The following is a 23,538-nucleotide window of genomic DNA, read 5'->3' as shown; positions in this document are numbered from 1 at the left end:
GCAGTAATGTAAATTATTCAGCGTGTACTTTGTAAGTTGAAAGGTCACGGAGCAGAGTTTCATGTTGTAGTACGTGTGCTTCTGACGGGTTAGCCAGCTAGCTGAAGCTACAGAATTGCAGTGGGAATCATGGTACTACTTGAAAACGACTCGGTATGATAGAAAGCCCCATCGACTAATGTAGTACATCTTAGCTAGATACTGTCATTATTAGAATACTGGTTTAATTTGATAAGTATTGTGCATTGGCATAGTGGAAAATAAACCACGGCTGCCTGCCGCCATAGTCACTAGCTAGCATTTGCTAACTATTAGTTTTGATTGCTTCTGTGGTCAGCTTTATAGAATAAGAAATACTGGACACGTTTTTAGGTAGAAGTAGCTAGCAAGATAGCTAGGTCGTAGAGAGTGAGTTCGAATAAATATATCTAACGTTACACACACATAGATATGTCGGCGAGTTAGGTAGCTAACGTTAGCCAGCTGGCTAGTATTAACATAACGTTACAAGCTACCACCACAGTTGATATCACTGTTAACAAACCTAAATTACATCTGATTATTTCCCTCTAGTTTTTGACGGAGCTGACACGGCTGTTCCAGAAATGCAGGACCTCAGGCAGTGTTGCCATCACGTTAAAGAAATGTAAGTGCTCAGATCTTGTCAGCTGTGACTTATTTGGTGGCCGAGTTTATCCTTCAGTTCTTCCAGGAAATGTTCATATTAGGCCTATATCCTCTTTTGAGCTCAACCTCAGAGGTTTACATTTACAGTGAGTTTTTAAAAATGTATTTATACATTTTATTTTACTTTTTGCAGTTTTTTTTTTTTACAAGCAAACATGCATAGACAAAAACAATAAACTTAAAGCAGCAATATGTAACTTTTTGGGCAACTCCACCAAATTCACATAGTTCTTTAACTCACATTTCTAATATTCTCATTGAACGCAAGTCTCTTAGAAACGGTAGATATGTTGTGTGCTATTTCTATGCTTCCCGTTAAGTAACATTTTTTCCTCTTACTTTCAGTTTTGTACACCAGCTTTAAACAGCTGAAAATACAATATTTTTGGTTATGGAAAATATATTTCAGAGCGGTTTAGACAGTAAAATGATACTCTACACTATACTTGCTTGTTTTGTCACGCAAACTATTCGAATTTTAGCAACCATGAAATGGCGTAGCGATTCTGCATAGTGCATATTTAACATGGATACCTTTTTTAGGGCTGACCCCAATTAGTCGACGGGTCTATTGTTTGGCTGTTGGTCGATCTGAGATTTGTTTTAGTCGAGCAGTAGCAAATATATTTTTTATGGCACGAGACGCATGTTTGATTCGCGCCCATCTCAGTGAACTAATCCATTGCGGAGGCCGGGTGGATGGCATAGTCCAAGAAGGTCTGTGAGGCTAAAATGCACGTCTCAGTCCAGAATGCACTCTACTGCTAATTTGTGCACGTTCATTATTTCGTAACTTAATTGTGTGAATTGTTTGCCTTGATTGTTAGTGTATCAATTCCCCATTACATATATAATCAGTAATAGTTTATATTTACCGTTAATTTCTAATCTACAGTTTTTGTTTGGTTATGGTAATTTCTGTTAATACATTCAATATATTATTATTCCAGTCTTTTACCATTATCATTGTCAGAGTGGACACGTTGTTTGAAAAGGGCACAACCTATGCTACACTTGTGCGAAACAAGTTTTGGTTCTTTACATTTACAAGTTATGTCAATTTAGTCATTGTCTTTGTTTGGAGCGCTACTGTGAATGTTGAGTAAGGACTCGAACTGATTACGCATAGAGGTAGGCTACCTGGCCGGCACGCAAATGTAGGCATATAAATGTGCCCATTTGGGGATCTGATAGTATTTCTGATTGGCTTAAGGCACCACCACTAATGAGCTGTGGAGCTTCTCAAAGTAATGTTTTCTTCGCCTCAAACAGCAAGCAAACAAAGTCTGTTTTTACATACATTGAGAATGACAATAGTTCCTCAATGTATTTGAAAAATCTTTCCAGGGCTCACTGGTGCGGGAAACTGATGGCCCAGAATATTTTATAAGTTGCAAGTTTGCTAGCATGAACTTCTGGCTGGACCCAAGTTGATAGTTGATACAATGTTTCAAGTCCGTTGCAGAAAGGCCATGGGTAGCCAATATTTATTTTTATTAGGATATTTTCTACCTGCAGGCTGCAATGTTTTTTGTTGTTGCTTTGTGTAGGCTATTTTTTACATATTTGACAATAGAAGTTACTTTTTGGGTTTGTATCATTTTTATTTAGATTTGGATAGAATTGATTAACCACATGACAATGATTTTTAGATACGAAGACGTTATTATAAATTAAATGAAACTGTTCCACGAAAATGTGCATAAGAAAACCATAACTGGTACGCAGGTTGGTAGAAATTGTAAGATAAATTGGCATTCTACATGAGAAAGGTTACTGACTCCTCGTGTAGCCTATTACCGCCACCTTCAGGAGAGTAATGGCTGTGAAATCCAGTAGGACCTGAAGGAGAATAGTCGGGGTTCGGTCAAGGTTTTTCGCTTCTGGTTATCTTGATCTCTGGCTCCCTCTTGAGTCATTTGTGGTGTATTTCATCAAACTGCATCAGACAAGCGTATATTTGATTTCATTAAAACACATAGGGTGTGTCTATATATGGAAAAATACACTGTAAAACATTTCTACCAATCAATTGGGTGAAAGAACAGGTGGCTTTCGGTCACACAATATATTTTTTAGTCTGGCACAGCCGTAATACCTTTCCACCTAGATGAATAACATCACATATGCTCAGACCCAAATGTCCCCAACGTATCCACACCCAATGTTGTTTCTAATACTTTTAAGACTACCGCATATGACTTTATATTGTGTTATGTTTTTTCTGTTTGTTGCCAGACTTTTTTCAATATTTGAATAATAAAGCATTTGATTCTTCCATTCTCTTAACGTTGGAGTATCATTTAACTTCCAGTATTTAAGTAATAGCTTCTTCAATATAAGTGACACCCAATGGTTTGGACAATATTGTTTATCTCACCACACTCCCATATGCCATGTCTTGAAATATGCCGATAGACGGTTTAAACGTACATTTACATTGTAAAACTTCCTACAGCCAGCTTTCTAATTCTGCTCATATCTTTTGGACTTTATAACACTCCCAGAATGCATTAATTATTGAGTCATTGTTAGTTTTACACTTACGACATGACTTTGCCATGGTGCTGTATAATTTGAATTTTGTCTCTTGTATAATAAATTCTATACATTAATTTATACTGGATTAGGCATACATTTTTGTTAAGTGTAATTTAGTTTTTTATATTCAAACACTCCCTACATCTTGTGCCAATATCAGTTCTTTTAATTTGTTGGTTCCAATAGTTAAATTTTTTTTCTAAAGTATCTTTACCACACGGGATCCCCAATGATCCATCGCATCTCCCCAAAACATTTTCAATATCTGTAAAATGATAGTCTAGAAACTAAAGCTTTGGTCGTCTGTCTCTCAGGCTTCCATGTCTTTATCCTGGACCTCCTCAATGTCCACCTATGGAACATCAGACTCTGAGGCTTCATCTTCACTGTCACTTTCCAACCTTGTTAAGGATGGCTCGTTGTCCGGCTCAAAAAGTCTCAAATTTGCCCGGATGGCCACCAATGTTTCCACCCTTGTATTGGTCAGCCTGTTGTGTGCTTTGGTGTGTGTTCCCAAACAAGGGCCAGTTGCCAGCATATGTACGCTGCGGCGTGTATGGGCTTCAGGCAGAGGTCTTCACGTTTTGTTTTTGTATTTCAGAACTGCAGTTTCTTCTGCTTGAAGCAACCGTGAAGTGTGCAGGGCAGTAAGGATTTCTTCTCTTACATCTGCAAGCAGAGTCTGAACATCAGACAGGATAGCATTGTCTCCCTCAATCCGTGCAATGGCTACTGCTATAGGTTTCAGGCTGCTTACCACTCTATTCCAAAATACATCATCCAGGAGGATCCTCTTGATGGGGCTGTCCATATCGGCAGACTGTGATATAGCCATTTTTTGGAGAGACTCCTTCCCCTCCAGGAGACTGTCAAACATGATGACAACACCACCCCAACGGGTGTTGCTGGGCAGCTTCAATGTGGTGCCCTTATTCTTCTCACTTTGCTTGGTGAGGTAGATTGCTGCTATAACTTGATGACCCTTCACATACCTAACCATTTCCTTGGATCTCGTGTAGAGTGTATCCATTGTTTTCAGTGCCATGATGTCCTTGAGGAGCAGATTCAATGCATGAGCAGCACAGCCAATCGGTGTGACGTGAGGGTTGGACTCCACTTTAGACGAAGCAGCCTTCATGTTCCAGCATTGTCTGTCACCAGTGCAAATACCTGCTGTGGTCCAAGGTCATTGACTGCCTTCAGCACATCTGCAATATAGAGACCGATGTGTCTGTTGTCCCTTGTCTGTGCTCTTGTAGATTACTGGTTGAGGGGTGGAGATGATGTAGTTAATTATTCCTTGCCCACGAACATTCGACCACCCATCAGAGATGATTGCAATACAGTCTGCTTTCGCTATGATTTGCATGACTTTCACTTTAACTCTGCATCCAGCAAATTAGTAGATAAAGCATGTTTGGTTGGAGGGGTGTATGCTGGGCGAAGAACATTCAGAAATCTCTTCCAATACACATTGCCTGTGAGCATCAGAGGTGAACCAATTGCATACACAGCTCGAGCAAGACATTCATCAGCATTTCTCTGACGACGTTCCTCCATTGAGTCAAAAAAACTTCTGATTCCAGGAGGACCATGAGCTGTTGCTATCGTAAGGTGTCTGATTCATCCTTTTCACCTCGAATAGAAGTAGAGGGACTTTTGTCAGAGGTTGCTTGTTGTGAGCTCTGAGGGAACTTTATGCACTTGGCCAGATGATTTTGCATCTTTGTTGCATTCGTCACATATGATTTGGCACGGTATTTGCAAATGTACCCAGCTTTTCCTTCTACATTATCTGCAGTGAAATGTCTCCACACATCAGATAGTGCCCGTGGCATTTTCCTGTAAAGATTTGAAAAAAATGAGTAAAAAAATCCCAAATACAATTCCAAGTACAGATAAATAGTTAAGCAGTTAACCTCACCTGGGTATGTGGGACGGTAGCGTCCCACCTCGTCAACAGCCAGTGAAACTGCAGGGCGCCAAATTCAAAACAACAGAAATCCCATAATTAAAATTCCTCAAACATACAAGTATTTTACACCATTTTAAAGATACACTTGTTGTAAATCCAGACACAGTGTCCGATTTCAAAAAGGCTTTACGACGAAAGCACACCCAACGATTATGTTTCGTCAGAGCCAAGTCACAGAAAAACACATCCATTTTTCCAGCCAAAGAGAGGAGTCACAAAAAGCAGAAATAGAGATCAAATTAATCACTAACCTTTGATGATCTTTATCATATGACGCTCATAGGACTTCATGCTACACAATACATGTATGTTTTGTTCGGTAAAGTTCATATTTATATCTAAAAGTCTGAGTTTACATTGGCGCATTATGTTCAGTACTTCCAAAACATCCGGTGATTTTGCAGAGAGCCACATCAATTTACAGAAATACTCATAATAAACATTGCTAAAAGATACAACTGCTATGCATGGAATTTTAGATCCACTTCTCCTTAATGCAACCGCTGTGTCAGATTTCATAAAAACTTTACGGAAAAAGCACACCATGCAATAATCTGAGTACAGCACTCAGAGCCCAAACAACCCAAACAGATATCCGCCATGTTGTGTAGTCAACAGAAGTCAGAAATGGCATTATAAATATTCACTTACCTTTGATCTTCATCAGAATGCACTCCCAGGAATCCCAGTTCCACAATAAATGTTTGTTTTGTTCGATAATGTCCATCATTTATGTCCAAATACCCCCTTTTTGTTCACGCGTTTAGCCCAGTAATCAAAATTCATGAGGCGCGATCACTAGATGCAGACGAAAGGTCAAAAAGTTCCGTTACAGTCCGTAGAAACATGTCAAACGATGTATAGAATCAATCTTTAGGATGTTTTTAACAAATCTTCAATAATGTTCCAACCGGAGAATTCATTTGTCTGTAGAATTGCAATGGAACGCAAGCTAACTATCACGTGAACGCGCGTGGTCAGCTCATGCCTCTGGCAGACCTCTGACTCAATCCCCTCTCATTCGCCCCCACTTCACAGTAGAAGCCACAAACAGGGTTCTAAAGACTGTTGACATCTAGTGGAAGCCTTAGGAAGTGCAATATGACCCCATAGACACTGTGTATCCGATAGGAAATTCGTTTCCTGGTTGGATTTTTTCTCAGGTTTTTGCCTGCCATATGAGTTCTATTATACTCACAGACATCATTCAAACAGTTTTAGAAACTGCAGAGTGTTTTCTATCCAAATCTACTAATTATATGCATATTCTAGCTTTTATGGCTTAGTAGCAGGCAGTTTAACTTGGGCACGCTTTTCATCCAACATTCCCAATGCTGCCCCCTACCCTAGTGAAGTTAAACAACTCCTTTGTAAGATAAATGTTTTAAAATGAAACATGTATGGAAACAGGTGAATTAACACTCCTCAAAACTTACCAGAAAGCATGTAGTCCTTGGCTCAGACTGTGTAGTAGTGTTGGCTCAATAGCATCTCATTAGTGTGCAAGATCTTGAGAATCAGCTGAACATGTGATGGAAGTGTGCACTGCAGATGTGATGGAAGAATGCATTGTGCATGCAGAGGGTTGCAATTCCATTGAATAGGGGATAGTTTAACCAAAATATGGCACAAGACCTAGAATTGCCTTCACTGTTCACTGTTATGAGCACATTTTTAAATGAATTTAAGCCCTGGAATTTGGGGAATTTTGCTTAACTTCCCATGGAAAGTTTCCGACCCTTTGCAACCTAGGTATGACGCTACAAGCTTGACACACCTATATTTGGGGAGTTTCTCCCATTCTTCTCTGCAGATCCTCTCAAGCGCTGTCAGGTTGGATGGGGGAGCATCGCTGCATAGCTATTTTCAGGTCTCTCCAGAGATGTTAGATCGGGTTCAAGTCCAAGCTCTGGCTGGGCCACTCAAGGACATTCAGAGACTCGTCCCCGAAGCCACTCCTGCGTTGTCTTAGCTGTGTGGTTAGGGTCGTTGTCCTATTGGAAGGTGAACCTTCGCCCCAGTCTGAGGTCCTGAGCGCTCTGGAGCAGGTTTTCACGAAGGATCTCTCTGTACTTTGCTCTGTTCATCTTTCCCTCGATCCCAGTCACTGCCGCTGAAAAACATCCCCACAGCATGATGCTGCCACCACCATGCTTCACCTTAGGAATGGTGCCAGGTTTCTTCCAGGTGTGATGCTTGGCAGTCAGGCCAAAGAGTTCAATCTTGTTTTCAACAGGGTCTGAATACTTAAGTAAATAAAATAAAAAATATTATATTTTTTTATACATTTCCCAAAAATTCTAAACCTGTATTCGCTTTGTCAGTATGGGGTATGTGCTGTAGTTTTGCTTTAGGATATTTATATATTTTAATTTAATGTATTATTTCAGCTGGGAAGTTGAATGCTTCCGAAGACGGTCAAAAGCACTTTTTGCATCAACAGCCATTATTGATAAATCTACATCTTGTTTTTTTGCGTATTGTATTATACTGAGAAATGTTCTTGTATTTTAAGTGTCTATTTAAAAAAAAAAAAAAACACTGTTTGATTAATATGTATCAAATCTGGAAATACATTTGCCATTCTGTTGCCCTTGAGTTTAATTATTGTTGCAACTTTATAAAATGTATGTGTCTAATCGGTTGGGAACTCCAGAATTGACTGGTTTTAATATAACTGAAGTAACTGTTTGATACATGGACCTAGGAAGCACTGAATTGAGTGACATGAGTTGTTATTTAAGTAAATAGAGGCGCTACTTTGTCCCAAAATACAATTCTATGGGAAAGCTGTCCATCCCTGGTGCTTTTCTCAGCGCAAATGTTTTAATTGTGTAATATTATTCTGTGATTTTCAATTTTTTTGTGACTTTATCTGCTGGTAGTTGCCTCAGGGTTATTGAATCTAAGGCTGTCGGATCAGTCCAACTACAGTGAGTAATCCTGTTGACCTGTAGTTTGTTGTCACGAACTTTACAGATGACGGGAGAACCAAACCAGTCCCCAGAAAAGGCCAACAAGAAAGTTATGAACCAGCAGACAACAAGTGTCTACTCAGAGCGTCAGACGGCAAGAAGAAAATCAGCACAGTGGTAAGTCTACAACATCATGTGGCAATGAAGTGATTTATGATGGTTTGGTTGATATTTAGAATAAAATATTTTTCTTACCTAGTCAGGCAATTAGTCCATACATCTCTACTTAGTATTTAGCCAGACTAGATTCCGACTTCACGCTTGCGTACAGCTGCACTGGGGTCGGACAGACTTCCTGTTTCGATTAAGACACTGCGGAACCGGTGCGAGATTGCTTGTTTTTCAGGAAACTGCCCTTTTCGTCCTCATGCTCGGTTGCATAAGCCACAGCCATTTTGTAATGGCAGTGTCAGCCAATCAGCTCCTTTGTTGTTCAAAGCGACGTGCCATTCCATAATGGTTGCTGTGGCTACTGCTAGCTAGCATGAGGATGAAAACAGCAGTTTAATTAAACTAGCACTTTACTTAAAAACGTACAATTTCTGAGCCCAACGCAATTTCATCATCCCTGGGTTGAGGTGCGATTTCCGAGCCGGATCTGCGGTGGCTTAATGTAAACAGGAAGCCTATTCGACCCCAGTGCAGCTGTAAGCAAGCGTAGGGTCGGAATCTATTCTGTCTACTTAGTAATCCGATTGCTCTTGGGTGTTCTGACATCAAATCAATGTTTATTTGTCACGTGCGCCGAATATAACCGTAGTAGACCTTACAGTGAAATGCTTACTTACAGGCTCTAACCAATAGTGCAAAAAAGGTATTAGGTGAACAATAGGTAGGTAAAGAAATAAAACAACAGTAAAAAGACAGGCTATATACAGTAGCGAGGCTAAAAAGTAGCAAGGCTACATACAGACACTGGTTAGTCAGGCTGATTGAGGTAGTATGTACATGTAGATATGGTTAAAGTGACTATGCATATATGATGAACAGAGAGTAGCAGTAGCGTAAAAGAGGGGGGTGGTGGGTGGGACACAATGCAGATAGCCCGGTTAGCCAATGTGCGGGAGCACTGGTTGGTCGGCCCAATTTTAGGTAGTATGTACATGAATGTATAGTTAAAGTGACTATGCATATATGATAAACAGAGCGTAGCAGCAGCGTAAAAAGATAGTAGCCATTTGACTACCTGTTCAGGAGTCTTATGGCTTGGGGGTAAAAACTGTTGAGAAGCCTTTTTGTCCTAGACTCGCTTGCCATGCGGTAGTAGAGGGAACAGTCTATGACTGGGGTGGCTGGGGTCTTTGACAATTTTTAGGGCCTTCCTTTGACACCGCCTGGTGTAGAGGTCCTGGATGGCAGGCAGCCACTGTTGTGTCATCTGCAAACTTAATGATGGTGTTGGAGTCGTGCCTGGCCATGCAGTCGTGGGTGAACAGGGAGTACAGGAGGGGACTGAGCACGCACCCCTGGGGATCTCCAGTATTGAGGATCAGCGTGGCAGATGTGTTGCTGCCTACCCCCACCACCTGGGGGCGGCCCGTCAGGAAGTCCAGGATCCAGTTGCAGAGGGAGGTGTTTAGTCCCAGGATCCTTAGCTTAGTGATTAGCTTTGAGGGTACTATGATGTTGAACTCTAACTTAGCTGTTGAAATAAATCCATATGATTTGCTATACCTTGCAGACAGTAGTGATAATCAAAGTTTTCCTTTTATCTCCAGGTTAGCACCAAAGAAGTAATCAAGTTCCAGATGGTAGGTACTGACATTGTGGTATGGTTTTTATAACAAATGCGTCACTGGAGCACTGAATGCACATTGTCTTGTTTGACTAGATCTATGAAATGCTAAAAATGATTTAGCAAATAATTTAAACACGTTCCTTTTGACAAACTCCTCTTGTCTGCTCTCTCTCTTTTCAACTTGTCAGGCATACTCTAACCTCCTGAGAGCACATATGGATGGCCTTAAGAAGAAAGACAAGAAAAGCAAAAGCAAAAAAACCAAAGCCACCCAATGAGCAACAGACTCTTTCATAGCATACTGGGGGAACCCAGACTGGCCTGTACCACCTCCAAGGCGCTCCAACTATCATCTCTACCCCCATCCTTCCTGCTGCTGGCTGCGGCCCACAATCTTCCACCTGGGGACTGCTTTGACATCATGCCATTGTTTACACAGCAGTGTCTCATCCCTGGCCAGTGTATGGCATCGGTCTATAGGGATGAAGGGAAAGCTGAGGAGTTTAACACTCACAGAGGATACTATAAGTGAGCTGCCTTTTTAGATCAACCCCCCCCACCCCCATGTCAACATCTCTGGTCTGGATCCAAATTACACAGAGAGCTGCATCGTTTATGTAGTCACGGAAAGGATGGAGCGCGTTGATAAAATGCCTTTCAAATCGTTTTCATTTTAACTACTATCTATTTAGTCAGTTCGGTTTGCATGCATCAATTTGATTACATGTTCACTAAAGTGCTGATTTACTTTCCAACTGGACCTTGTCTTAACCATTTATGGATAGATGATTAAATGTATAACTATATACTAACTAGAGTGACGCTGCCACATGCATTTGTTATTGTTTGGATGCTGAATGTTTTTTTTGCCATTCGGAAAATGTTAGATTATTATATTTTATGGTGGAAAGTGAGATACAGAATTGTTTATGTTTTTACTTAAGAAGAAATTATTAAATGGGTGAGTTCCTTATTGGTCCAATTAGTTTTGTCATTCATCTGTCCACTTAATGAAGGTGGTAAATTCATAGTTGTAAACTAATCTGTAAAGAGAGGATCCAAAAGTTAGCTGACACATTGTAAGGCCTCTATTGTACTTTTGAAGTGTGTACTGTTGTGTTGTATTATCAATTCAAATGCAGAAAAGCTGCAGACTCTTAATTTGTAGGATGTATTTGCCATGTGATGGAAGATTGAGTGAGGGGGAAAGTATTTAGAAACTTCTGAATAATATAGTATATTTACTGGTGGCTGAAAGGCATATTTGATTTATGGATACAGAGAGAACCGTGTACTTGATAAATTTAGTTTTTAATCAACAGGCTTGGTTTTCCTTACTGGGTGTAAACCTAACCATGATAATTATCATTAAGGATTATAATTACTTTCCAGTGAATGACACACAGCTGCAGCTTTTAACACATCGTTTATCACAATGTCATTGATGAGGAATACAAATTGTTACTGTAAAATGAGAAATAAAGTGCTTTGTTGGAATAAATAACAATCTGTCAGCGGTTTGTTGAAATAAGGAATACGCCGTTTAACTTTACATTGTAGGCTGATAACACTATGCCTAATAATATGAGCTACAGTTGAAGTCGGAAGTTTACATACACCTTAGCAAATACATTTAAACTCAGTTTTTCACAATTCCTGACATTTAATCCTGATGGTATAAAATTTCCTGTCTTAGGTCAGTTAGGATCACCACTTTATTTTAAGAATGTGAAATGTCAGAATAATAGTAGAGAATTATTTATTTCAGCTTTTATTTATTTCATCACATTCCCAGTGGGTCAGAAGTTTACACACACAATTAGTATTTGGTAGCATTGCCTTTAAATTGTTTAACTTGGGTCAAACGTTTCGGGTAGCCTTCCACAAGCTTCCCACAATAAGTTGGGTGAATTTTGTCACATTCCTCCTGACAGAGCTGGTGTAACTGAGTCAGGTTTGTAGGCCTCCTTGCTCGCACACACTTTTTCAGTACTGCCCACAAATTTTTTATAGAATTGAGGTCAGGGCTTTGTGATGGCCACTCCAGTACCTTGACTTTGTTGTCCTTAAGCCATTTTGCCACAACTTTGGAAGTATGCTTGGGGTCATTGTTCATTTGGAAGACCCATTTGTGACCAAGCTTTAACTTCCTGACTGATGTTGCTTCAATATATCCACATATTTTTCCTGCCTCATGATGCCATCTATTTTGTGAAGTGCACCAGTCCCTCCTGCAGCAAAGCACCCCCACAACATGATGCTGCCACCCCTGTGCTTCACGGTTGGGATGGTGTTCTTTGGCTTGCAAGCCTCCGCCTTTTTCCTCCAATCATAAAGAGAGTCATTATAGCCAAACTGTTCTATTTTTGTTTCATCAGACCAGAAAACATTTCTCCAAAAAGTATTATCTTTGTCTCCATGTGCAGTTTTAAATCGTAGTCTGGCTTTTTTTATGGCGGTTTTGGAGCAGTGGCTTCTTCCTTTCTGAGGGGCCTTTCAGGTTATGTCAATATAGGACTCGTTTTACTGTGGATATAGATACTTTTGTACCCGTTTCCTCCAGCATCTTCACAAGGTCCTTTGCTGTTGTTCTGGGATTGATTTGCATTTTTCTCACAAGTACGTTCATCTCTAGGAGACAGAACGCATCTCCTTCCTGAGCGGTATGACGGCTGCGTGGTCCCATGTTGTTTATACTTGCGTACTATTGTTTGTACAGATGAACGTGGTACCTTCAGGCATTTGGAAATTGCTCCCAAGGATGAACCAGACTTGTGGAGGTCTACAATTTTTTTTCTGAAGTCTTGGCTGATTTCTTTTGATTTTTCCATGATGTCAAGCAAAGAGGCACTGAGTTTGAAGGTAGGCCTTGAAATACATCCACAGGTACACCTCCAATTGACTCAAATGATGTCAATTAGCCTATCAGAAGCTTCTAAAGCCATGACATTTTCTGGAATTTTCCAAGCTGTTTAAAGGCAGAGTCAATTTAGTCTATGTAAACTTCTGACCCACTGGAATTGTGATACAGTGAATTATAAGTGAAATAATCTGTAAACAATTGTTGGAAAAATGACTTGTGTCATGTACAAAGTAGATGTCCTAACCGACTTGCCGAAACTATAGTTTGTTAACAAGAAATTTGTGGAGTGGTTGAAAAACTACTCCAACCTAAGTGTATACAAACTTCCAATTTCAACTGTATGTAGAAAATGAATACTGTAAGCGATAAATACACTATATACACAGCTAAAAGCCACGTGCCACATTTTTGTGCTATGCTCAACAGTCTGGGTGGAGGCCAGCCATAGCCAGGCCTCTCATCTGGCTGTGTTCCTCTTCTCTGGCCTTTCCTTGCGGGATTCTGCCTCATGGTGATGTCTGCTTGTCTCCTCCTGGTAGCCCTGCTTCATAAGCCTGCTCAGGTACAGGAACAGGGTCTGGTTCACCAACACAACACACAAGGAATTATGAGGATACCTGTAATAATGTAGAATTTGAATCAAGGTGTCTGAATGCAGGGTTCCCCCAACTGGTGATTTTAATAATTTTGGAAATCTGTTCCAAAGTATTCCCGCCCTTATACAGTGCCTTCAGAACGTAGTCATACCACCCTTTGACTTTTCCCATATTTTGTTGTGTTACAGCCTGATTTAAAAAATTGATTAAATTTAGATGTTTTTGTCAATGGCCTACAATACCCCATAATTGAAATTTTTGCAACTTAATAAAAAAAGAAAAGCTGAAATGTCTTGAGTCAATAAGTATTCCATCCCTTTGATATGGCAAGTTCAGGAGTAAAAATGTGCTTAACAAGTCACAAGTTGCATGGACTGACTCTGTGTGCAACAAAAGTGTTTAAAAATCTTTTTTAATGACTACCTCATCTTTGTACCCCACACATATAATTATCTGTAAGGTCCCTCAGTCGAGCACTGGATTTGAACCACAAAGACCAGGGAAGTTTTCCAATGCCTTGCAAAGAAGGGAAGCCTATTGTTAGATGGGTAAAAAAAAGGATGGCGGAGTTATTAATTACACTTTGGATGGTGTATCAATACACCCACTACAAAGATACAGGCGTCCTTCCTAACTCCGTTTCCAGAGAGGAAGGAAACAGCTCAGGGATTTCACCATGAGGCTAATGGTGACGTTAAAACAGTTAGAGTTTAATGGCTGTGATAGGATAAAACTGAGGATGGATCAACAACATTGTAGTTTCTCCACAATACTAACCTAATTGACAGAGTGAAAAGAACGATACCTGTACAGAATAAAAAAACATGCATCCTGTTCGCAACAAGGCGCTAAAGTAATACTGCAAAAAATGTGGTGAAGCAATTCACTTTGTGGCCTGAATACAAAGTGTTATGTTTGGGGCAAATCCAATACAACACATTACTCTCCATATTTTTAAACATAGTGGTGGCTGCATCGTGCTATGGGTATGCTTGTAATCGAAAAGGACTGGGAGTTTTTCAGGATAAAAATAAACAATGGCAAAATCCTAAAGGAAAACCGGGTTCAGTCTGCTTTCCACCAGACACTGGGAGATGGATTCACCTTTCAGCAAGACAATAACCTAAAATACAAGGCCAAATCTACACTTGAGTTGCTTACCAAGAAGACAGTGAATGTTCCTGAGTGGCCGAGTTACAGTTTTGACTCAAATCTATTTGAAAATCTATGGCAAGTTCTGAAAATGGTTGTGTAGCAATAATCAACAACCAATTTGATGGAGCTTGAAGAAATTTGAAAAGAATAATGCACAATACAGGTGTGGAAAATTCTTATATACTTACCCAGAAAGACTCACAGCTGTAATCATTGCCATAGGTGCTTCTACAAAGTATTGACTCGGGTGTGATTACTTAAGTAAATTAGATATTTCTGTATTTATCTAAAAACATGTTTTCACTTTGTCATTATGGGGTATTGTGTGTAGATTTTTTATTTATTTAATCCATTTAGAATTTAGGCTGTAACACAACAAAATGTGAAATAAGTCAAGGGGTATGAATACAGTGCCCTCCACTAATATTGGCACTCTTTGTAAATATGAGCAAAACAGGCTGTAAAAAATTATATTTATTGGTTATCCTCTTGGTCTTTCATTCAAACTATTCACAGAAATCAAACTTTCAATTAAAGTAAAATAATTGAAAGAAAAAATAAATTCCTAACATAAAACAAATATTTTTCTCACATATATGTGTGCCACAATTATTGGCACCCCTTCATTCAATACTTTGTGCAACCTCCCTTTGCCAAGATAACAGCTCTGAGTCTTCTCCTATAATGCGTAATGAGGTTGGAGAACACATGGCACGGGGTCTGAGACCATTCCTCCATACATAATCTCTCCAGATCCTTCAGATTTGAGGTCCAAGCTCGTGGACTCTCCCCTTCAGCTCATCCCACAGGTTTTCTATGGGGTTTAGGTCAGGGGACTGGGATGGCCATGGCAAAACCTTGATTCTGTGGTCAGTGAACCATTTTTGTGTTGATTTTGAGGTGTGCTTTGGTTCATTGTCCCGCTGAAAGATCCAATCAAGGCCCAGTTTAAGCTTCCTAGAAGAGGCAGTCAGGTTGTGATTTAATATCTGCTGGTGCTTGATGGAGTCCATGATACCATGTATCCTAACAAATTGTCCAGGGCAAGAAAAACAGAAAAACAGGCCCACAACATCAATGATCCACCACTGTACTTCAGGGATGGGGATGAGGTACTTTTCTGCATGGATATCTTTCTGTCTATGCCAAACCCACCTCTGGTGTTTGTTTCCAAAAAGCTCTATTTTGGTCTCATCTGACCATAGAACCCGGTCCCATTGAAAGTTCCAGTAACGTTTGGCAAACTAGGCGCTTGAGTTTGTTGTTTGATGACAGCAAAGGATTTTTTATGGCAACCCTCCCAAACAACTTGTGGTTACGTAGGTGGTGTCTGATCGTAGTTTTGGAGACTTTCTGAACCCAAGACCCAACTAACGTCTGCAATTCTCCAGCTATGATCCTTGGAGATTTTTTGGCCACTCTAACCATCCTTCACTGTGCGTGGGGTCAATAAAGACCGAAAAAGTTCTGTGGTAAACACAGGCTTATGGAGATCTTGTACATTTTGTTCTATGAAATCATCTTCATTAGCTAACGTCACTTTTTGTGAATTTTTAAGCATTTATGTATTCAAAACAAGCACATAAAGTCTTCATAATTCATAAAGGTCATGTTAACTGACTGATATTATCTTATAGATCAAAACGTATAAGATCTCCCGTGTTAACCTCAGACCTTATTTTTGGCGTTTATCCCTAACCCCCATTCTTCCCCATTCATTTACCCCATAGGAATGGCTGAACGAACCAGAGGTAACTCATTTACGTTTTTTAGGACTGGTAAGCACAAGGTTGGAGTTAAGGGTAGTTCTCCATGAATCAACTAGAGGCAAGTACAGACAGTTTCAATGGAACATTTATGGTAAAATACAGAGCTTTATTCACTCATTTAATTTTAGTTATAATAGCCAGGCTAGTTCACTCAGTAAAATTAGCCATTGTTTTCATGGAGTCATGTAACCCATAAAACTAATTAGAAAACACAGTGACTATCAAAAAAACAAACATTATTCACATCATACACAGTAGCACACACAGCGCAGTTTTACATTGTACTGAAACGTATATTTTATTTAATAAGAGTGTATGATATAATACTTTGTTAGTTATGTAAAGCAGGGTTACATGATGTGACAGAGCCATGCACTGGTTTCACAATATGGTCATTTCTGGTTAATTGAAATTGAAATGTTCATGTCAGTCAACCTATCTCATCCACTGGTGATCATTTCCATCTTGACATGAATCATTCGATGTGAATAACTCAGCAGAAAGCCAAGGGACCTCTTGGACAATAATTGGTTACACACATGATTATACCAATTCAACGCATTCTGCTGAACATTTATACTGGGTGAATTCCTAGAAGAGCATGTGAATGACACCCACATATTAAATCACAGGGGGCGCCAAGAAAGACTGAAATCTGTACCTTCCATGCCTCCTCAAGCTCAGGGGTCCATCTCTCTTTGAGAATGGGTTGGACAGCACAGATGAATTCTGCTCCTACATACTGGAAAGAAATCACACCAGAATAGAAATGTATGCATGTATACAACAACAAAAATGCTAACTCTAACTTTGCTTAAGATGCACCGTCAGTGTGTGTGTCTTACGCTGTAGTATTTGGGTGGGGCGTTGTAATGGTAATGGCTCATCCCTAGCTCCACAGCCAGGACCTCTAGTCTCTCCAGCTGGTCCAGTCTGGCCACACTTTTCTCAATGAAGGACATTACTCTGAGAGGAAACACAGGCCTGGATATTAGGACCCACAGGCACACCTTGGATTATCATCATCATTTGATCATACAGCATGCACTTAATGCGATCCAATTCATTTAGTCATCTTTTATCCTCTCTTTCAACAATTGTTCTCCAACATTAAACCCTGAAACTGAACATGGTTTCGTTGTTGCCCGTAGGCCTGTCTTTTACGCCAAAGAGCATGTTAGGGAGAGTTTATGCAGAAAGATAAATATGCACAAAAATATGGGGGCCGGTGAGGACATTCTGCACTAATGCCTGTGCAAGTGATTTGAGGGGCACTTGGCCTTTTCCTGGGAGTATAAGCTCGGAAGGGCCGTGTGGAGATGTAGTGTACATATCCCTGTCTGTCTCCTGTAATGCCACTGTAGCCTTCATACCTTTGATTAAGTGGAGTCCTCAGGCTTAATTAGGTTTATTGGCCTTTTGTGGGAAGGAAAACTAAGAGGCTCAGCATACCCCAGTGACACAACAGAATGGAGAAAACACACCATTGGGAGCTGCATATGGAGGATAAGTGTGTTCTTCACTGGCAGCAGACCTGATAATAACTAGCCAGATAATGATAATCTCATATAGGGACACAAACAGTGTTGACAGATCTTTGAAATAGGAAACTTAATCTCTACAGTATGTCATACATTAGTTTGCTTCAATGTAATCAGTGATGGTACATTGTGAGATTTTGAGATATATGTAAAAATACCATTCCCTCAGCGGTACACCGGCCTTAGTGTATTGAATTTAAGAGTTGTACAGTGTTGTGGTGTGGCGACTGACCGTAGGCCATGTGACCTCAGCTCCCGGCTGGTACGTAACGTCTCAAGGTCCTCCACGTCTCGGAACAGGAAGAATACATCCTTGCATTCTGGATGGGTCTCAAATAACCTGTTACCAAGACAACAGACATGAGCCTACAAGAGCCAAGCCTGCCTTAACCAAACTGACGTATTCATGCCCACACACAAACATCCCTCCGTCCTCCAAATTCTCCCACTGACTACGTAACAGAGTTCAAGCAAGGCTGTAAATAAGGTCATGAAAGTCTTCCACTATGTTTTTTTTACAATGTAAGTGTTGATATGGTCCTCTAGTTAAGCCATGCCTGTCTCTATCCTATCTTCAAGGTGGCGTTTAAAATCATCACATCTCATCCACAGAGTGATTTTAAGAAAATCTCTATGAGATCTGATTGTTTGTTTGAGCCCCTTGCAGTTATCAGTCCTGGCTGCTCTCTAACCCTCAGTCCTTGCCTGCTTTGCTCTAGGCCTACTATGGGCTGCAATCACAACATCAAAACACTCAGTGCCAGGGGGTGTAAACCCACTTGTCCTTCTCCTCGTAGAGCTGCCTGTATTGAGTTCCCCTACCCTTTAAGGTGTCATAATTCAGTCCCCAGATGTGGTGATCTGGCCCTGGCCGTAAAAGTTCCCTTGCCCTTTCAGACACAATCATGTTTGGCCTTTCTCATAGACTTTGTTGCTTTCATGATATGGTTCGATATATATATATTTTTTTTTAATTATATTTTCTATTTTATTTTATGCATTTTGGGCCTGATTCAGACTTAGTAAATCGTTTCATTTTTTACGCGTGCAGTCAAAAACGTGATTTTCCTCTGTTTTATATATATTTCCACACTATGAGAATGGAATAATACTATCAAATTGTGAAAATTATGTTAATGTCCTTTTAGTGTAAGAGCTGTTTGAAATGACCACTGGAAATTGTTGCCTGTTTTGATGGGCTGGAGTTTTGGTCTGCCTGGTGACATCACCATGCGGTAAATAAGTTAATGGAGCAATAAGAAAGAAAGTTCCAAACTTGTCTGCCAATGACAGATAGTTTTCAATTGTCCCTTCCCCACTCAGACCACTCCCAGACAGTCCTATAAAAAGTCTTGCTTGAGAAATAATCTTTGCTAAGAAGCAATTTTTGTTTATTTTTGACCATTTTAATTGAAAACAATCACAGTAAGGTACTTAATTGTTACCCAGAAATTATTTTATATTGAGATAAAAATGGCTTCATTGGACCTTTAACAAGAGATTTAACTCATGTTGCAATACTATCAGGGAGCATTTCCAGCAGAGGTGTCTACCTTAAATATAGTCATGAAATCAGTAAACACATACCCTGCTGTGAGTTCCATAATGTATACATCACCATTTATGGTATATACCATTAAAGCCCTGTAGGATCTAAAGGAACCATGCATGAATTACTTGGCTTTATAATGCTAATTATGTTAATAGTAATCAACCAATCATCTCCTCTTTTTTTGTGTTTTCCCTCATCCGTCATCCCTCTAGTCAATCATTTTATGAAGTGAGGTACATACACTTTGATTTGCACCTCTTACTGCCTCTGTGCGTGAGGGAGAAAAACACTTTTACACTCACAGTTGTATCTCAGTCCATTGCTACTGTCATAAACACAAGGCCCTAGAAATAAATGAATAGGAGCAGAGAAGAGGTGTGTGAGATGATTTCAAAATAAGTCTCTCTGAATGGTGGCTATGTTCTTGCATTAAAAATGATTGCTTTTTTATGCATTTTGGCTGATAATAAAACTTGTACTATAAGTGATACGTATCAGGGGACTTAAGTTGACACATGAATTATATGGAAATATGCCACAATTACTAGAACCTTTAAAGAATAACAGTGAATGACAAACTATGAACAGGGAAGCAAAGTAATACATGCTGAAGAAAAAAACATAATTTTCTGGACATGTGCTGCACTGAATGCAGACCTGAATAAATTGTACAATTCTGTGGCTAGGTGAAATGGATGTCAAGATAAGTGGATTTCGAGATGAGTCCTATTCCGGGCACAGCTGCAAAGGACATATTCTTTACTGTGAATGTCATTCTCACTTTATAGGCACAATGTAATTCATACCACACCTCACTGATGTGAGAGCACAGGGGAAATGACCCTTGTCTCTTTTTCTCCCACACACAGAAAACCACGGTTCAAGAGCTCGACACTTTGATCTACAGTGTATTCCCTGTACTTGAGGGGTTTGAAGTGGAAGTGGAATTCTAATTCCTGCTCTCTCATATGCAGTAGGTATTTCAAAGGCTCGCCTCTGATTGAAGAGTTTACATTTCCTCACATAGCATGCACACAGCATAATCTCTACAGTCCATCAATTACATTTCCACTGTCAGCTTATAGAAAATACATTCCCTGGTGAGACACTCTTGGTCTAGTAGTACACAGAGCAGAGGAGGGCAAAAAGGTGGAGTCTTCACAGTGCTGCTGGTCTAATTGAATGTGCATGCTGTTAACCTGAGGACAGCCTTGCTGATAACCCGAGGACAGCCTTTGTTTCTAGGGGCCTTGAAGTGACCTTAAACCATGGAAGGCCCCAGTGGTCCCAGGCCAACACGCTAAGGTCAATCTCTTCAACTCTCTGGATCTCCTCCAGGCCAGGGACACATTGCCCTGATTGGGCTTGAAGCCATCTGCTGTGCTGTGCCTGGTGGTCTCTCTCTCTCCATCTCTCTCCACTAACAGCCATAATGTCTGACTACATTAGCACCAAACTAGGAATGCATTGTGCACTCAATATTCATGTTTTTTTCTCTCTCTGCAAGCTATTACATTTCAAAGGCTGGCCATTGTGCTCGTTGCAATGTATTTTCTTTGCTGTGAATGTCTTTGTTTGTCAATAGATGGGAAGAGGACTGGTGCTGTATATTTGTTATGCAACATTGAGATGTAATGTTGGATGATGGGAGGGAGGGAGGGAGGCAACACCCTCCAACCCCTTCATAAAAGTCTCCAAGCCCCAAGGCAGAAGGATGTGGCAGCGGTTAAAGAATAGGACTATGTACAGTTGCTTGCTTGTGAGCAGAGGTTAGGCACAATGTCACAGTCACATTCAATCATTGAGCCCTGAGACTCCTCTCTGTTGTGAACCAAATAATGTCTTTCCCTAAAATGCCTTGAGAGCTTTTTGGGCAGCACAAGGAGTGACATAATTTTATTAGGATGATGGGGCTTAATTCTCATACAATATTACAATTATAATGTGTTGATCCTACATTTTGATCCTACTGTTTCCACAAAGGCATATGTATTGCAGCTATAATTAACACACATAGACAAATCACTACTGTGTAATAACATACAGTTTGAATAATGTGAAGTTGGCATATTCTTTAATTTATAGTCATGTATGGGCCTGAGGGCACACAAATAGTGTGTTGTGAATTCTGTAATGAATGTATTGTAATGTTTTTAATTTTGTATAACTGCCTTAATTTTCCTGGACACAATGAATAGTAGCTGCTGCCTTGGCAGCTAATGGGGATCCATAATAAATACAAAAACGTCATGAATGATAATAAACGTAACATTAGTCACTTACAGTATCATGCAGTCCCTGCGGTCAAACTGTCTTTGTTCTAGCCAATTTATTCAATCATTTCTGGAATGTATTTATCTCTGTTATTTCAAGTTGAGCGCAATAGTGTTGAAGAGTTTTGCCTTTCTGTGAGCGAGATGTGTATTATGAAAATGTTCAGTCTGATAAAGCAAATGTCTAACTTTCTTACAAATAACTAAAACAAAATTATTCAAAACACCTCACCTGACGAACATAATAATTCCAACTTTCGCAATGTCCTCCTGGATAACTTTCCAGGACTCTTTGATCATCTGGATTTGCTTCTCGTTGAGATGCGCAACATCTTCTTCCGTTTTTGTCTCTCCAAGTGTTTTTGGTGCCAGTCCTGATATTGCGCAGCCCATGCTTCTTGCTACAGTACAATTAACTTAAATGTAGGTAACCTACTTTAGTAATAACACAACAGACGCAAAAATAACCGAATTACTGCCGTGAGAAAGGTCTGCTCCCCTGGCATATGGTTCACGTATACTCCTCTTGCGTGTATAGCTGTAAATCTAGGCTACACCAGAGGTTCCCAAAATGTTCTGTTCCGGGGACCATCAAATCGCTATCAAAAACTCGGGGATTCGTAGATTTTTTTTTACATAAAATATCTTAGCAGTTCATTTTTAGAAATGAATGTAACACATTAAAATGCTATTTTTATTATTATAAACAATTTTGATTGTGAAAAGTAAAATAACATTTCTTATAATAACATTAATAATCCCAACTGTTATTAGAATTCATTTATTTATCATAAAACATCTAAAATAGTCACAGACGACCTACAATACCCCGGAACACAGATTGGAAACCACTGGGCAACACCATCCAGCATGAATGGGATTCAGTGATATCCAGAGCGCAGGAGTGCTTCGTAATAAGAGTTCATTTTCTGTAACCTTGAGGGGAGGGGTAACATTTTTTCCCATAACTACTGCCAAAAGCACATCGATGAATACTGTAGTAGTCTATGCATCTTATATATGTATTTAATAGGCTTCATATAGGTAAATATGACCATTAAAACAATGTGGAGATATATGATTAATCAATGGAATCAAACTGAAGATGGTTTATAATATTTCTATCATATTTCCTGGGGCGTTTCCAAGATTTGAAGACATTGGAGGCTTAGCCCAAAGCCAGAGGTAGAACTGTAGTAGAGGTGTATGGGGGAATCCTCCCCCGGAGAAGAACAATTTAATTTCAGCAGCTAAATGCATTAATCTGGTGTACTTTGAGATGAACCTTGAGAGATTAGAGCACTAAGAATTTTGTAAAGAAAAATATAAAATAACTTTCATTAATGTGGATGAACTATGCTGTCACGTTCCTGACCTATTTTCCTTTGTTTTGTATTTATTTTAGTTGGTCAGGGCGTGAGTTGGGTGGGTTGTCTATGGTTGATTTTCTATGTTGGGATTTTGTGTTCGGCCTGGTATGATTCTCAATCAGAGACAGCTGTCAATCGTTGTCCCTGATTGAGAATCATACTTAGGCAGCCAGGGTTTCACTTGTGTTTTGTGGGTGTTTGTTCCTGTGGAGGTTTTGTTGCCACACAGGACGGTTTCGGTTTTGTCACGTTGGTTGTTTTTTGTATTTTGAAGTGTTTTGTTGACTTTCATTAAAAGAATGAACACTAACCACTCTGCGTTTTGGTCCACACCTTCTGTCAGCGAGGACAGCCGTAACAGAAACACCCACCACAAACGGACCAAGCGGAGTGGAGAAGGGCAGCGACAGCAGCAGAGACAGACAGAGGAATGGACATGGGAAGACGTCTTGAACGGCAAGGGTTGCTACACATGGGAGGAGATCCTGGCTGGAAAGGATCGC

The 23,538-nt window shown here is 39.9% G+C and overlaps 2 protein-coding genes across 3 annotated transcripts; one reads left to right on the top strand and one right to left on the bottom strand.

The window, feature by feature from the left end:
- Positions 1-2: 2 nt before the first annotated feature.
- On the top strand, positions 3-11,420 carry LOC139530757 (signal recognition particle 14 kDa protein). 2 transcript variants are annotated; one of them, XM_071327430.1, is made up of 5 exons: positions 3-153; positions 574-646; positions 8,183-8,295; positions 9,897-9,929; positions 10,105-11,420. In XM_071327430.1, the coding sequence occupies exons 1-5, from the start codon at positions 130-132 to the stop codon at positions 10,192-10,194; spliced, it is 333 nt and encodes a 110-aa protein (XP_071183531.1). In that variant the 5' UTR covers positions 3-129; the 3' UTR covers positions 10,195-11,420. The 2 variants fall into 2 exon arrangements, with proteins under 2 accessions (XP_071183531.1, XP_071183532.1); XM_071327431.1 differs by having other exon boundaries at positions 44-132.
- Positions 10,653-22,421, bottom strand: LOC139530756 (neuroglobin-like). Its single transcript, XM_071327428.1, has 5 exons — positions 21,898-22,421; positions 18,073-18,180; positions 17,145-17,265; positions 16,961-17,041; positions 10,653-13,356 (listed from the first exon to the last, which is right to left on the bottom strand). Exons 1-5 carry the CDS (start codon positions 22,056-22,058, stop codon positions 13,237-13,239), a joined length of 591 nt encoding a protein of 196 aa, XP_071183529.1. The 5' UTR covers positions 22,059-22,421; the 3' UTR covers positions 10,653-13,236.
- Between the last annotated feature and the right edge of the window lie 1,117 nt (positions 22,422-23,538).

Source organism: Salvelinus alpinus, chromosome 9 (genome assembly GCF_045679555.1).
Source record: "Salvelinus alpinus chromosome 9, SLU_Salpinus.1, whole genome shotgun sequence".
NCBI classification, from domain to species: Eukaryota; Metazoa; Chordata; class Actinopteri; order Salmoniformes; family Salmonidae; genus Salvelinus; species Salvelinus alpinus.
The sequence above is the reverse complement of the archived record's forward strand: the minus strand, read 5'-3'. Positions and strand labels throughout refer to the sequence as shown.